Here is a 16,467-nt window from a genome sequence, read left to right as displayed (position 1 = left end):
TTTTTATATTTTGTCTTGATTTGATATGTACAAATATTGCACCGAATTTTTAAATTTCCCTTTTTAATGATATTTTATAAGAAAAGTACTTCTGACACTATTGGATTTATTTGCCAAAATTGAAAATGCAACAAAGACGGTGTTGGGTGAGATGTATTTCACCCGTCTGGTGATATTGTGATAGAAAACGTTTAGCACCCAAACTGTACAACCCAAACAAAAGAGTGACACAATTTAAAACGGCAAAAACAAGTCATTAACAGATCCGACCAAAACCCGAGCGCATACCTCATGCATTTGTGATTTCGCACACGCAAATCATATTATAACATAAATTTTCTGCATTACTATTCAAAACCAATTTGTTATCAAAATCTTTTTGACAATGTCTTCTGCCTCAATCCTTTTACTATATACGGTTATATGGACGATTGTTCTGATGTTAGTAGTGGCTGTGGCTTCATTCTCGGCAGAGTTTGCGTTTGTCAGTGCAGTGATTTCATCACCTTCTTCGTCCTTATCGCAATCTTGTGAAGGGCATGAATTGATTAAAATCCCGGTTGAAGTTTCGGGACAGGTAACGTGCTTGCCAGCAAGCATGGTGAGAAGATCAGGGTTCGATGTGTTTGTACCAATTTTGTGTTTAGCGTTTGTTGTTGTAGGATCGGCTTTTATGCTTCGAGCCGTTGGATTTATGGTTGATGTTACTGATTATGATAACAGTGATGACACAGAGCAGCAGTTGATTTAATCAACATTCTAATGTACATGATCGGTGATCCTAAAGTCAGGGTCTTCTTTTTATAAAACCTTTGCGGTTGTTTTTCTTTCCTTGCGCGCATGTAATGAAGCCGTGTCCCGGCGTTTTCTCTCCTCATTTTGGACTTCATAAAACTAGCTAAGAAACCACGCTTGGCATCGCTATTATATTATTTTTGTACGGTTTTTTCGTGATGTGCGCATGAGCACGTGTTAAGCATCAAATTTTATGTATTTAATTTATTTTGATTGGCTCCTACCTCTTAATAATAGTGGACTCCCTACATATACAACAATTATACCAATCAAAATGAGTTAAATACATAGAATTCAGTTTTTAGCATGTGTCCATAGGTACACACTAGACAAACCCATTTTTGTATGCAAATTCATGAACGAATGAATATTATATCTATGGATGGCAAATGAATCCGATCCGATGGATACCCAATTCGCAACCCAAAATTTTGGATAATCCGAACCCGATTATTTTATTTTATTTTGGATATGGATTTAATTTTTGTACTCGAAAAAATTTGGATATGGATCTGGCTATGGCTATATCCGATTTGATCTCCAAAACCCGACCAAACCGAAAACCTGAAAAAAAAATCCGATATCCGAAATACGATCTGAATTCAATCCGAACTTGAAACCCGAAAAACCTCGAAAAAATCCAACTATATATGTATAGGCTATTGATCGAATATTACAAATCAAATCTTAAATACAAACTAAAAACATGTTCACAACTATAGGAATCACTAGTTTATACTGCATTAATTACTGTTTTATATAGTAAAATTCTAATTTTTATTTTTCATAATTAAGAAATATCTACTTATCTTAATTATTGGTTATCGATGTTTAAAATTATGGTAACAGGAAGTTCATGACGGTTGTCTGTGATGAAAGGTGGCGTGTGATGGTGGTAAGTAGGCGCTAGTTGGGGTAAATTATGGTTGCAAGCGGCGATGACAATCAGTGATGGTAGTCGGTGCTGCCCAATATTTATATACTTATATATAATCCGTGAGCGTAACGAGGATAATTTGGTCGCACGGTTTTCTTACTACCGAGCGTATCATCCGTTCGCTCATATCCGTATCAAATAAGTATCGTTGGATTAGAAAAAAAATTATATTATATTTTATAGGTTGACTGATGTCTATTTGCATATTTATGATTTATGATATATTTTCTTAATCTAAAACGAATTTAGCCCTTCACATGTTTATGATTTCTTTTTTAATCTAAAACAAATATTATCAACCAATTTTAATTGTAGAAACATATAAATGCCATCATTATCAAATTATTTTTATTTAATATATTTTATTAAACAACACACTAAACAAAATATAATATTATGCACAATATTAAAATTAATAAGACGAATTATGTGGGGAACAAACACATACACTTAATACAAATAAATTATGCCTCATGCTTACATGTTTATGATTCCTTTTCTTAGTTCAAAACAAATTATGTTTACCGATTTTAATTTCAAAACCATATAAATTTTTAAAAAGAATCAATAAGTCACATTAGATATCATAATACTAATATAGAACACATCTTTAAATATAATCTAATAGAAATTGAAGTAATATATATAGATATCGGCTACACAATACATATTAACAAAAAAATTAAGAGAAAGACGTGAAAATTTTGTAACAAAATTCTCCCGTACAAAATATAAATTAACAAAAAATATTATACACAGCAAAATCTTCAACATCCGCTAAAACTACAACACCAAATTCTTTCAAATATAAAACTAGACAAGATCTTGAACATAAATCACTCTAGACTAGACTCACCAAATTTTCCTCTTATCTCTGTAAAAATTATTATATATAATTTTGTTAATATCAAAATATAAATGTATCATGGGGATAAAAACAAATATATGATTTCATGAAAAATGTATCAAAGATACAAAAAAAATTAACAAAGAACTCAGTGTAATAAATGATATCGCGAACAATACAATAATGCTACTAAACAAGCACGAAGTCAAAGGTTGAAAATAAGACGTGACCAAAGAATCAGACAAGAACTTAGTACTGCACAAGTAATTCTGATTTACTAAAATAATATAATTTTATATTTAATTTTAATAATCAAAAATTATAATTTATTATTGATAAATAACTTCTTCATCATTTTAAATGTAAATAAATTTTTATAAAATAATTAAAAAGGCTCGTGCATAAAAAGTGTTGATAATAGTGTCAGGAGGTCCCTTATTGTAGTACGAGTGAATATGATGATTATATACGTTGTATATTTGTGTATGTATATATTTATATTCACGAGATATGCTACATATAAATTAATGATTTGTGATGTACAAATTAGTGATTTCCGTAGTTAAAAATAGTGATTAAATATTGATCTAGAAAATGGTTTTTAGTTTGTAGGCTAATTTGGTTTGTATCGGAGGAAGACTCTCCAATAGTCCAATACAAACTACTAAATACAAACTTAAATGTGAACCAATACTCTTAAAAGTATGAGGATGTTTGTTGCCTCATGAATGGACCCCAAAATGCGCCCTGGTAAGGTCTAGTGGGGCCTAGTGGGCGGCAGTGAGAAGGGGGTGAGGTAAAATTATTGACTCTTGAGTTTGTCTGAAACCCTTCTGGGTCATGTCCGGAGTCTTTGTGAGACTTTAGTGGGCACAAGGTGGATTGAGTGGGGTTGAGAGTGGGCCATGAGTAAATGATAACATCTAGGGATGAGTGATGACATCTAGGGATGACTGATATCATACAGTCCCAGGTTTTTTTTTATTAATTTAAGATTTGTATTAGTGGTTTGTATTGTTATCATTAGCCTATTAGCCTATATATAAAATACATATGTAACGTAAGAAGTCTAACACCAACAAAGTAGTAATTATAAAGTTTGGCGAGCAATGCGGATTGAAATTCAGAGCATCTCCAATCACAATTTTAAATTTTATATTTCTCCAATTTCAACTTTATAGATGGAGTACTGTCAAAAAAAAGAAGAAAAAAACTTTATAGATGGAGTAATTAATCTCCAATCATCCATTACTTTATCTTTATATATAAAGTCATCTACTATATTACTCCATATATGAAGTTGCAATATGCATATAAAGAAATTGCTTCATTTATAAAATGAAGTAATGGTTGGAGATGAAATGAAGATATAAAATGAAAAAGGTGAAAAATGATGAAGTTGCTTTATTTATAAAATTATGATTAAAAAGAATAAAAGTGTAAATCAAAAATTTTTTTTAAAGTAAAATTGTATATTTATGACCGTAGCTATTAGATTAGATATAGCATAGCAAAGATTTTTCACTATTGCAAAACCTAAATTCCCTTGAAATCCAAAAATTAAATATATACTCCCTCCCCCTGAGTAGTATACATTGGGGGACGAGCACGCGGCACGGACTTTAATGCTCCTGTAAAGTGTAGTTGTGTAATTTATTTTTAAAATTTTCTTTTTCTGAATTTAAGTTTGGATGTTATATTTTTATTCAGAAAAAGAAAATCTCAAAAATAAGTTACGAAACTATATTTTATAAGAGCATTGAAATGTGTGTCGAGTAGTTGGAAAGAAATGTATACAAGGGACAGAGGGAGTACATAAGTTCCAAAATAAAATTTTGTAGGAAAGAAAGTAGGGTTCATAAAAGGCAAGCTAAAGTGAGAAAAGAAAATCGGAGGCACTCGTAGAGTCGTAGTCTCATCTTGAACCCGAGTCTCCCAACCCGATCCATTCCCCTCTCTTGTTCCATCCAATTAGTAATACATAGATCTATATCCAAATCTAGGGTTTATTCACTACACACATACAAAGATGTCTGCTTTAGACAAATCTCTGGACGATCTCATCAACGACAACAAGAAATCCAGCCGCGGCGGTCGAGGCAGAGGCCGTTCTTACGGTCCCGGTCCAGCTCGCCGGTCCAACAATCGCTCTTCAAACAGACCCGCTCCATACTCCTCCAAGGTTCTTTCAATTTCTCCATGCCAATTACTTGCGTTTGTTTCTTTGTGTTTGTGTTTTTTCTGAATTAGGGTTTGTTTTTCTAGGCGCCTGATTCAGCGTGGCAGCATGATATGTTCAGTTCCGACCAGGCGATGGCCAATCAGGGATATGTAGATCGTAATCGAGCTTCGTCTATCGAAACCGGAACCAAGCTCTATATATCCAATCTTGATTACGGTGTTTCTCAAGAGGATATCAAGGTTACACCTTTTTTCATTCTTTCGATTTTGTCGATGACTTGGCTGATTCCCGGTAGCTAGATGTGTATGTCTTATATATGTGGGATAGTGTAATTAGGCCTGTATGTTGAATAGTCGAAAAGATACATCGTGGATAACTAATGTTAAACCAGCAACCAAACAAGATTCAATTTTGATTGGCTTTGTTGTGCTGTTCTGTGATCAATTACATTTCAGGTAAGCTAGTCAGACATGTTCTAGATTCTAGTTAATAAATAAGGTAATCAGACCCTTTAACGTATCATCATCAGTTGATTTAAGTATTTATAGTTTGTACTCAAATCAAACATGCCATTTGTTCCAACCTCTATGCAATTAGACTTTGCCTATTTGAAAGTTTAGTGTCCTTTATGTTTTGTCCACACTACTAGAGAGAGTTAGTTGGTACATTTGTGTAAGTTCATCACTGTTTGGTTTGGAAGCATTTGGTTTGTAACATCATGATTGCATATGCAGTCTTTCCATCTTGTTACATTTTCCAATGTAAATGCAGTTTTTGTTGCTTGTCTATGTATGAGATGGAAAGAATAGTTTGGTAGCAATTTGGTGCATGACAATGCCAATTTTGAGATTTAAGTCACAGCGTCGTGTATATACTCTTTTATGAAAATTTAATTAATTTTTTGTTGTAGAGTGTTTATTAGTTAATTTATTTGATGCTAGTGGTCAGAGTAGTATAGATTGGAGAATGAACAGTGACCTTATCTCATAAGCTTTTAAGGAATGTGATTTCTCCCATCTATGTTCTTCCCTGCTTATGTGTTTATTCTCAACTATAAGGGCTGATATCAATTCCATGCTATTACCATGTTGCAAAACTAGTTGTAAATATGGTCTAATAATTGACCTTTGAAATGGGCTTGGAACTTCATGCAGGAGCTCTTTGCAGAAATTGGTGATTTGAAAAGATCAGTAGTACATTATGATCGAAGTGGAAGATCAAAGGTATATACTTAAATCTGACAAATGAATGTGGTCTTCTTGAACACTTTTGTGCCCTGCTGTGAGTTTAGAGAACATTTTATCCCTAGGGAACGGCTGAAGTTGTCTTTTCACGACGTCAAGATGCATTATCAGCTGTCATGAAGTACAATAATGTCCAGCTTGATGGGAAGCCGATGAAGGTGGAAATTGTCGGAACAAATATAGTGACTCCTGCAGCTGGTCAGCCATTTATAAACAACAATGTTTCAAACTTCAATGGAGTTCCTCGAAGGTATATTTAGTAGTTTCTACTGCTCTTTATTTTAAAAAGGATCTGGTCGGCACATCTTAATATCCTTTAATATTTTATATTGTACTGTCTAACTGTGTCACTGATTGTAATTTGAGTTCCAATTTTGCTATACCAATAACTTTAAACCCCGTTTTTAACCAGCCCTATGATTGAATTCATATAATAAATTGTTTTTGAATGCGGATATAAATTTGTTAATTTTTTGGCATCCTGCTGCAACTAAAACATTTATGTTACAGGTTATTGTTTTGAGACTGCTCTTGTTTACTTCTTTATTCTTGATTACAGAACACTGTTGAATTATGTAGTGGGGATTATGTTGAAACGAACTATATTGAAGCTGTAGCAGAAGTTTGAGTCTCAATGAGTAAAGAGGTCTTAATATGAATGATAAATAACTCTGAAAACAAATATATACTAACATGTTTTAACTTACGGTTTTGCGAACACAATTGACAGCATGTTGTATGTGGATGATAGGATGTTGTAATGGAGGTTAGACTTAATGAAAAGTTTGAAAAAATAAAAGTGTGAAGGGTATAGGTGATGAAAGGAACGAAGTATGAATATGGTGGTATATATTCCAATGATAATGTGTGAAGAATACGAGTGAAAAAGGAATGATCATACATATTTGTTAAATTTACATGTTCCATTTAGATGCTCTCCTTCCAACACCTCTAGGTTTTAGGATAGCATGATTAGACAATTGGACTTGAAAAAGTTGTACCGAATAATTAGAAACAATTGTACCGAATAATTAAATTTCAGTTTAAACTAATCTAAAAGCAAAATGAAAATAGGATTAGATATATCAGAATTAACGAGTATTAGATTTATCAGACATTCAGACTAAAAGAATGCATAAAAATTTTACAGCTTCCAAGTTCCAATCTAAATGCTGAAATAATGGAGGAGATATAACCCACATACTTTGTTTTGTGCTTGTTGTTAGTGCTTGAAAGGGAACATGCTTCAGATTGTTTTCTTCCAGTTAGGTTTGTTTAGACTGAGGAGACCTGATGCCTTTTTCATCTGAAATGATGCAGAGTTTGTTAGACCATCAATTTGAGATCGGTTAGTTGCACGTAATAATAAATCTGGACAGTAGACAAAATTAATTAAAAGAAGGATGTCGTGTCCAAATGGAAAGACTATGAGCCCATATTGAGTTGGTAAATAAAGTGGGGATTATAATCCCCAAAACAAACATGATAAGTTCTATATGTGTTTTGAGTTACCTAGTTATTGTATCATCCTGGGCCAAAATAACAGCAAGAATTAATAGCCTTAGTGTATACTTTTAGAATCCTGTTTTTGGCATGTACTTTGTCAGTTCTGTCAAAGATTTATTGTTGAATGTAAATGTTTGCATGTATAACTTCGAGAAGATTATGCTTTAATATTATGATATCTTTTGCATGAGCTTCTTGCTTGGTGTAGTATCTTCTTTAACTCATGGTTTGTTGACTTGTGTTTTGGAACAGTAACCAAGAGAGAGGTGGATTTGGAAGACCGCGTGGTGGTGGTGGTCGGGGTCGTGGATCTGGGAGGGGACGTGGAAGTGGAAGAGGACGTGGTGAGAAGTTATCTTCAGATGATCTTGACGCTGATTTAGAGAAGTATCATGCAAGTTCAATGCAGATAAACTGAAGTACCTTCATGGTGGTTGGCGAGAAGTATACACCTGTGGCCGTATCGATAATGTGCTCGTAACTGCCTCTTCCATCAATTCTGTATCTTATTATCCAACTAGTTACAGTGACAAGAAAGACTTCTCTAGTAGAAAGGCTTGTAGACCCTTGGTTTGTGGAGTTTGGGCTTTTAATCCTGATATTCATTTCATTTGGGATATGTTTTGTATTGATGGATAGTAGAGTAGAATTATTCAACTCCTCGATACCTGGGTATCATTAATTTATGTTCCTGGTTTTTTCTGGACTTGGAGTTCTTCTATGTTCACCGAAATTCAATGGAGTTGGAAAGGAAACTGAGATTTGGATTAGTGGCACTTAAAGTCTCAGCTACTCTTTCATATTCCCAGACTGCCATCTCATTGTTGGAACATCAAAACTGAGGTAGATCTCTCTTGAACATGTTTTATTTTGTTGAATACTGCTTATCTCGTCACCCCCTTTCTTCTACACCTAGTCGGTTTATGAGGTTTGACTAAATAGGCGAAGTACTACCGAAAATGGCACTCCCTCTGTCTTGTTTTATAGATTGTTTGACTTTTCTACTCACACTTTTAGGTGCTTTGACCAGGTACTTAAAATTATGTTTTCAAAATTTTTATTTTTGTGAATAAAAATATGTTAGCAAAATTTTAATTCACAAGAAAAATTAAATAAAAAATAATAATTTTAATTATCCGGTGGAAACATCTAATAATGTGTCCAGAAAAGTCAAATGACTACTAAAACAAAATGGAGGGAGTAATTTAGAACAGGAACATGCATAAACATAGGTCGTAGAAGGACAATGTCAAAACATATATGTGCTTCTGATCAACTGTGTTGGTTATGTGGGCAACTTGTAACAGACTCGATCAGTCAGCTAATTACATCTCTTTATCATCAAGCTGTGAGACTAGAATCATTAGTTGTCTTTATTAATGTTTTCTGCAAACAAGGCACACAGATGCTTGTTTATTTTATGTTCTTACTTTTGAACCTTTGGCTGTCAGAAGGCCCGGTTTGTATGTTTTTCAGGATCTCACTTGAAAGTTTCTGAACTCCTGAACCTTTGGTTGTAAGAAGGCCTGGTTTGTAAATTCTTCTGGATCTCACTTGAAAATTTCTGAAATGAGCAGAGCTAGTTCACTATGGAACCAGTGTCTTCTTATAGTTTTAGTTGAAGGATATTTCTTATGGTAGATTCATAAATTATGAATGTTTGTCAACTAGGTTGGAAATTTAGATTGCAGATCATGAACAAGTCAAACATGAAGTAATATATTATGAACTATACCTGTCTATAAATTGTAAGAGAAATTACTGATTTATTTGCAAATTATGCGTGTATAAACTGTAGGAGACGAATTGATGAGATTTGTTTGCAGAGAACAGCTATGATAAAAAGATTGTTGTGTCATTTATCGGTAAGGCAGTGTTTTGTACTTTTTGCAGTCTGGTGATTCGGAAGACAAATCAGGATTAACTGCAAATAATTTATATCAAGAAAATTTTGCAATATTATCATCTAGAATCTTGCACTATACATGAGCCAGAGCCACATGCAAGGGAGGTTGCTACAAGATCCATCCAGTAATTTCTCTTGTGCCAGGGCGAGAAGTTAAAATGGGATCAAGCAGTAATCTAAATACATATTAAATCAGAGACAAAACTTTTTTGAATTCTGAATTTTTTGAAGTCAGGTTCTACTTCTGCAGTAGAAGATTATGGCTTTCTAAGGGGATTAGCATATCACTCATGGTTGATGGTGAATGAGCATTATAGAATTAATAATAAAATACATAGACGCAAACAACACTGCAACACATTGAATTAATGTTTCAGTACATGAAATCTATGATAAAAAGGGAAATATTCATGGGGAAAAAATACAACTCATGTACTAATAGCACTGAACAATTTCAAAGAGTACTAAAAGATTATGAAAAGCTTAAGGTTGCATTACAGAATAGAGAACGAGGTCTCCATTTGCCACTGTTCTTGCTCTGGAAACTTTAATTGTCTGAAACTGAAATAAAATTCATAGTTTGTTTTGGTTCAAAATTTTCTACAAGTAAAAAAAAGGACCTACAGAGGTTTTATTTCTGATAAGCAACTTATCAGATCCAATTGGCCATTAAATTCCTCCATGAATCTTTTCTCCAGATTGCGACACAAAATCTTGCTTTACATAATTTCATCTTGAGTTTAACTAGTAACACGTACCTACTGTGGCCATTGTAGTGTTCAAGACACGAGGACAATGCTGACCTATAACCAGTTGTGAAATGGAAACAACTTACCGCCGCTTTGACCATAAAATTTGCTTTTCAAACCAAAAATTTGGAGATAATAAGTTACCACAAATCTTCATTTAAGCTGCTTCCGCAAAACATGCAGTATTGCAGTCATGCACTACAATAGACATAAAAGACCAATACTTTTTATTGGAAATATTCCATCAGCCAACAACAATCTTGAACATACAAAAAGAAGAGATAAGGCCTCGAGTGAAAAGGTTGAAAATTGAAGTGATAAGGTTGTAGATCAAGGTATGGTTGGCAAGTAGAAGACGCGTGAAGAGTAATTTAGAATCACATTGGAATCAAATCACAACAGGATGGGAAAGTCAAGCTCTGGCCCTAAATTAGGCATTCATTACTGCTGTATAATAAATTCTATCAGTGTATTAACAAACAACTACCCTGTAAATGTTTAGCTATATAAGAAGTACCATGTAATAGCTCTCTTCTCACGTTTTCAGTTGAGAAGCTTCTCTTACACATCTTGTTCTATATTTTCTTTATGGTACCAGAGCCTTGTGAATAAGAGAGTTTCTTTTTTCTTAACCCCTTTCCATGGCTTCCACAATTTCCTTAAACGTTGCCAATTTCGTTACTCTTCAACTCACACCAGAAAATTATCCTCTTTGGCGAGAACAGATGCTTGCCTTAGCCGAAAGTCAAGACATGGTTGGCCTTCTCACAGGAGGAGATAAAACACAGCCAACTATGTACACAGTGGTTGCAACAAACCAGACACCAACAGACAAAGAAAATACACAACAAATATCACCAGATTATGTGAAATGGAGGAAAGAAGATCGTCTCATTTGTGGTTGGATTATCGGAACACTTTCAGAAGAAGCCTTAAGTTTAGTTATTGGCCTGGAATCATCCCAATTAGTTTGGAATTCCTTGAAAGAAGCATATGCTCAAGACTCACAAGAACGAGAGTTTACTCTCCGACAACAACTCACATACCTCAAAAAAGAACCAAACCAATCTCTAGCAGAACATTTGAGAAAATTCAAAACCATATGTGATAGTCTCGCAGCCATAGGAAACCCAGTACGTGACAAAGCAAAGGCTTACTCCTTACTTGCAAATTTAGGACCTAAATATGAATCATTCACAACCACTATGCTAAAACCACCCATGCCATCATACTCTGAAGTTGTATCACTCTTGCAAGGTTTTGAGCAAAGAAACTCATGGATTGAAGCACCCAGTTCTGTCTCATATGCGTTCTATGGACAACGCAACCAAGGCCGGCAACAACAGAATTATAATTCTCGCACCAATCTCAACAACCAGTTCACATCAAAAGGATGTGGTTTTCAAGCTACAAATAACAGTTTTCATTTCTCAAATTTTGCAGGTAATGGTTCAGGAATGCAGCAACAAAGCAACAGTCGTACTCCACGACCACCACCACCTGGTAAACGCCGAATGACCACTACAGATATTGTACTTCTTATATAGCTAAACATTTACAAGGTAGTTGTTTGTTAATACACTGATAGAATTTATTATACAATAGTAATGAATGCCTAATTTAGGGGCAGAGCTTGACTTTCCCATCCTGTTGTGATATGATTCCAATGTGATTCTAAATTACTCTTCACGCGTCTTCCACTTGCCAACCATATCTTGATCTACAACCTTATCACTCCAATTTTCAACCTTTTCACTCCAGGCCTTATCTCTCCTTTTTGTATGTTCAAGATTGTTGTTGGCTGATGGAATATTTTCAATACTTTTCACAACACATAGTAAGAATGCTGAGTGGTAGTGTTGTACTTCACACACAGAGCAAAAACAGCTTGCAAGTGTAATCGCATCTTTGATTACACAAAAAAGGTTGACAAAAAATTTAAAGCAAGCCCTGGCCAATAGGTAAAATAGTTTGGTGAAATTGTATAAATTTGAAAAAAAAACACCTCACAAGCACCTCTAGCTTTGGTGGTATGCTTCTAAATCAGAAGTCAGTCAATTTCCTGCTTCAATTAGGAAGTGAAGAACATCAGGGCAATGAACGGGTAAAGGAGTTAACGATGAAATAATCAGCAAAAAAGAAGGTAAAGCAAGAAAAAATTGATAGTTTATGTATCGTGCTTTTATGAAATGTGTCACTCGGGTGTCATTTTTGCCAAAGTTGCTGTATAACTGTACTAGGACTTTATATTATTTTATACTCCCTCCGTCCCCCTGAGTAGTATACATTGGAGGACGGGGACGCGGCACGGACTTTAATGCTCCTGTAAAGTGTAGTTGTGTAATTTATTTTTAAAATTTTCTTTTTCTGAATTAAAGTTTGGATGTTATATTTTTATTCAGAAAAAGAAAATCTCAAAAATAAGTTACAGAACTATATTTTATAAGAGCACTGAAATGCGTGTCGAGTAGTTGAAAAGAAACGTATACAATTAAATGGGACAGAGGGAGTATATTAATAAAGTGCATATTCTGAGGGCAAGTTTTTGTGTTATTTGTTATAAGTAATTTATCATTTTAGCCAATTCGTCATTACTCCTTGAGTGAAGCCCTTGCAAAATCACACTGGCATATTAATTCCAGCACACTACTAGAAAAAGGAGAATAGACATCACACTTTAGACATCAGTTTGTATTGACACTAATGTCAAAAGTATTTTTTACATCGTTTTTAACATAACCGATGTCTATTTGAAACTTTGACATCAGTTATTTTATGCAACTGATATTGTTTTCTAAGTTAAAAAAAAAATAATTAGCCTGCGTTCCCCCGCGCCCCCCTTTTCCCTGCCTAATTATTTCCCTCCATCTGACTTAAAAAAATTTCAACATCTCCCCCCCTCTTTTCAACTTTACAACTCAAAACAAAAACAAAAAAAAGACAAAAACAAATCAAAAACAAAAAAAAAAAAAGACAAAACCAAATCTCAGCTCACCCCCGTAACTCTCAGCTCACACAAGTCGAAGCTTAAGCTCTCTCGGCGACTCTCTCGTAACTCTCGAAGCTACCCCGTCGGCGACTCTCTCGTAAATCTCTCGAAGCTACCCCGTCGTCGAAACTCTCTCGAAGCTCACCAGCTCTATGTTCACGAAGACCCCGTCGTCGAAACTCCCAGTCGGAGGTTATAAATCAAAGTCGGAGTTATAAATCGAAGTTGAAAGTTGAAAAGCTCGGACATTAGTTAAAATTTTCCGGGACATCAGTTTTTAACTGATATCTATTAGTTGTTTTCTAGTAGTGGCATGAAAACTTAATTTACTAATAAACACAGAAATTTTGCGTTACAAATTTACACCTTGAGTTTAATAAATAACATATGTACCTATGTGAGTATGTGACTACTGCATGTTCATGATGTGAATGCCGAAACCTATAACTTGTTCTAAAGTGGAAACAACTTTAAATGATACTTAAGGCTCTTTTACATATAATTTTTGTGACAACTCGTAGATTATAAGTTAAAACAAAAACTCCATGGAAACACGTTGTCATGCATTACATTATACAGCTAACACAAATAATTTTCACATTAAATAGTCAAAATGCTGAGCACGATTGGATGGTCCAATGGATAAGGGCTTATCCTTTGTTAGCCCAGGTCCTGAGTTTGACTCTAACTCACCTCGAGAATATCTTAGAACAGATACTCAAATTGTAAGGCTATAAGTCATATTAGTCAGAAAAATAATCAAAATGCTAATCAGAAGAAAGTGTTGTAATTCACACACAAATCAAAACAAAATGTGTGAAACCATATCTTATATTACACAAAAAATCAAGGTTGAAACAAATTTAAACCAAGCAGAGGCCGAAAGATAGAGTAGCTTGACATTAATAGAATTTTATAAATTAGAAAACAAACCTCAAAATCGTATACTCTTAACAATTCGAAGAATGCTTCAACAACTCTTATGCCCTGTTTGGTAACCTTGATTTGATTTCAAATTCTGTATTTGGACAAATTTACTGATCGGAAAATTTTATAAAATCTGGATTTGAATTTGTCCAAATCCATCAAACTTAAACAAAAGGCAAAATAATATAATTTGAAATAACACTCAGCCACATGTCATTTCGAATTAAAAGATAAACACAAACTTCATATTGCTCCGTCATGATTCACTCGACTCTCCCCTCTGTTATCCTTCCGTCTCCCATGAACATTCAAAGGTATGATTCTCGCTCCCTCCCTCCCCCCCTCCCCTCTCCCCTCTCCCCTCTCCTATCTCTCTCTCCCTGTATCTTTCTTTTTTCCGTGTCTCCCTTGCCCAGTATTGGATTTATATATACCTTTTCACTCTTTATACATTGATTGTTGTTATTTAATTGCTTAATTTGATATCTATGTGTATATATGTGCATGTAATTGATTTCAGTGCTCTCATTTTTGTAATTAGGGTTTAGCATTATATATATAATATGTGTGTATACATTTACTTCAGTTTTTCGCATTCGAGAATTGAGACTCATAGCTTTATAATTTCTGTTTTTTGAATACTTGTACATATATATATATATATATATATATGATCTGTGATTATTTTAGTAGATTGAACGCCTAAAAATTACAATTATGTGTATTTTTTCACTTACACTTTAGTGTAGGCAATATAAGTTCAGTGATGACCGAACTTATTAATATTTGCTCAGAAAAACAGGAACCATGACAACGTATAGCTTTGTATGTGGGAGTGAAAAGAATCATATTAATGCCTTGTAATAGCATACTATATGTCTATATCGACACAACTAGTCATCTTGAAATCTAGAATGCAGTTTAAAGTGCCCTGTAGTGACTTCAATGTTACAATAGGTGTTTATGGGTGATTGGTTCTAGCTAGCTTCTTTTATTTTTTTATTATACTTTTGGTTTTAAGTTTGGTCCATTATTTGTAACAGGTTTGAGGCTTGTATGGGGGTGGTGGTTATAACAAGCAATCATAAACTTGTAAATTTTTGCAACAATCAAAATATAACATGGTTATTTAAAAGATTTTTTTGATCGAAAGTTATTTAAAAGTTATTTGGGTAAAATAGGTTATAAGGAACTCCCCCTTGCCTCTGTCAAATGAATTTCTAAGAAAAGAAGGTATATTATATTGTGTTTTTCTAAAATTGTTATTTTGCAAAAATAGTTTCATTCGTAATAAAATCTGCTTGAAGGTAGAATATTTAGGTTCAAGGGTCTCTTGTGAGGTATCAAATGCCTGAATAATAGTTCAAATAAGTTTATCCCTTTAGTGCGGTAGCAAATGTTGGGGAAGAGGTCAGATACTTTGCACAAGAAAACTGACAAATTAATTTTCTTTTAATAATTTCCATAAAATAAAAGAGGAAGAAAGTAAGTTATCATGCACTGTGAGGGAGCCAAAGTGCTCATAGAGCATCACACGGGGTTATTACAGAGACATCTTGTGAAAGGCATATGTTTAGCCTATTTGTAATTAAAGAGGTACCAACTCAACTCTGATAAAAAAGCAAGGTAAATAGCAAGTACTGTTGAAGGAATCCGTACGAAGAACGTCAAGTGATTTATTGAAATTATATGTCTGAAGAATTTCAGGATGCTGCTGCACACCACTGGAAGAAGTTCATTAATATGTTCAAGCCTCAGTGTACAAATAATCTTTTGTAGCACGTCCAGAAGTCCAGAAGGTATAAAGTTTTAATACTTTATTTATTCAGAAGTGTTAGGTCCAATCAGACGTAGAAGAGGGGGTTGAATACGTCGTACCAATTTCTTCGATTTAATTTAATTGCGGATAATCTTTGTTTCAGTCCATGTTAAATCAATCGTAAATAAATAACTCCAGCAAGTCGGGGAATATTCTTGTATTAGAAATAATCCTCGGGTGCTACAAATTCCAACACAAGTGTCGGCTGCAGAGACTACAATCACTCTATTACAAACTCTCGATAAAGACGATCTTCTAATTTAACTCTCGAGAATGTGTATAGTGTGTGCACTTACAAAGTGTGTAGTTAGTTTCAAATGAAACTACAAAGCTCTATTTATAGGCTTTCAAAATCTAACCATGGTTAACGAGTTCGTCCTGGACGACTTGAGTTCGTCCTGGACGGATTCGTTTTAAGAAAATAAATCTAACTCCAATAGGCACAAGAGATGGCGCCACTTTCATATACATACATATATATATATATATATATAAGTATATGTATATGAAAGTTGCGCTCCATATACATGTATATGTATATAACAGTTGTTCCACCTGTGAGAGTC

General features: G+C 34.1%; 2 protein-coding genes across 2 annotated transcripts; both read left to right on the top strand.

The window, feature by feature from the left end:
- Positions 1-149: 149 nt before the first annotated feature.
- Positions 150-1,079, top strand: LOC135150145 (uncharacterized). Its single transcript, XM_064086292.1, has one exon. It carries the CDS (start codon positions 386-388, stop codon positions 749-751), a length of 366 nt encoding a protein of 121 aa, XP_063942362.1. The 5' UTR covers positions 150-385; the 3' UTR covers positions 752-1,079.
- Positions 1,080-4,409: 3,330 nt separating this feature from the next.
- On the top strand, positions 4,410-8,213 carry LOC108210000 (THO complex subunit 4A). Its single transcript, XM_017381229.2, has 5 exons — positions 4,410-4,761; positions 4,845-5,000; positions 5,916-5,984; positions 6,071-6,255; positions 7,764-8,213. Exons 1-5 carry the CDS (start codon positions 4,609-4,611, stop codon positions 7,927-7,929), a joined length of 729 nt encoding a protein of 242 aa, XP_017236718.1. The 5' UTR covers positions 4,410-4,608; the 3' UTR covers positions 7,930-8,213.
- The last annotated feature ends 8,254 nt before the right edge of the window (positions 8,214-16,467 follow it).

Source organism: Daucus carota, chromosome 2 (genome assembly GCF_001625215.2).
Source record: "Daucus carota subsp. sativus chromosome 2, DH1 v3.0, whole genome shotgun sequence".
In the NCBI taxonomy this organism is placed as follows: domain Eukaryota; kingdom Viridiplantae; phylum Streptophyta; class Magnoliopsida; order Apiales; family Apiaceae; genus Daucus; species Daucus carota.
Note: the sequence above shows the minus strand (reverse complement) of the source record. Positions and strands in the feature narration are given on the sequence as shown.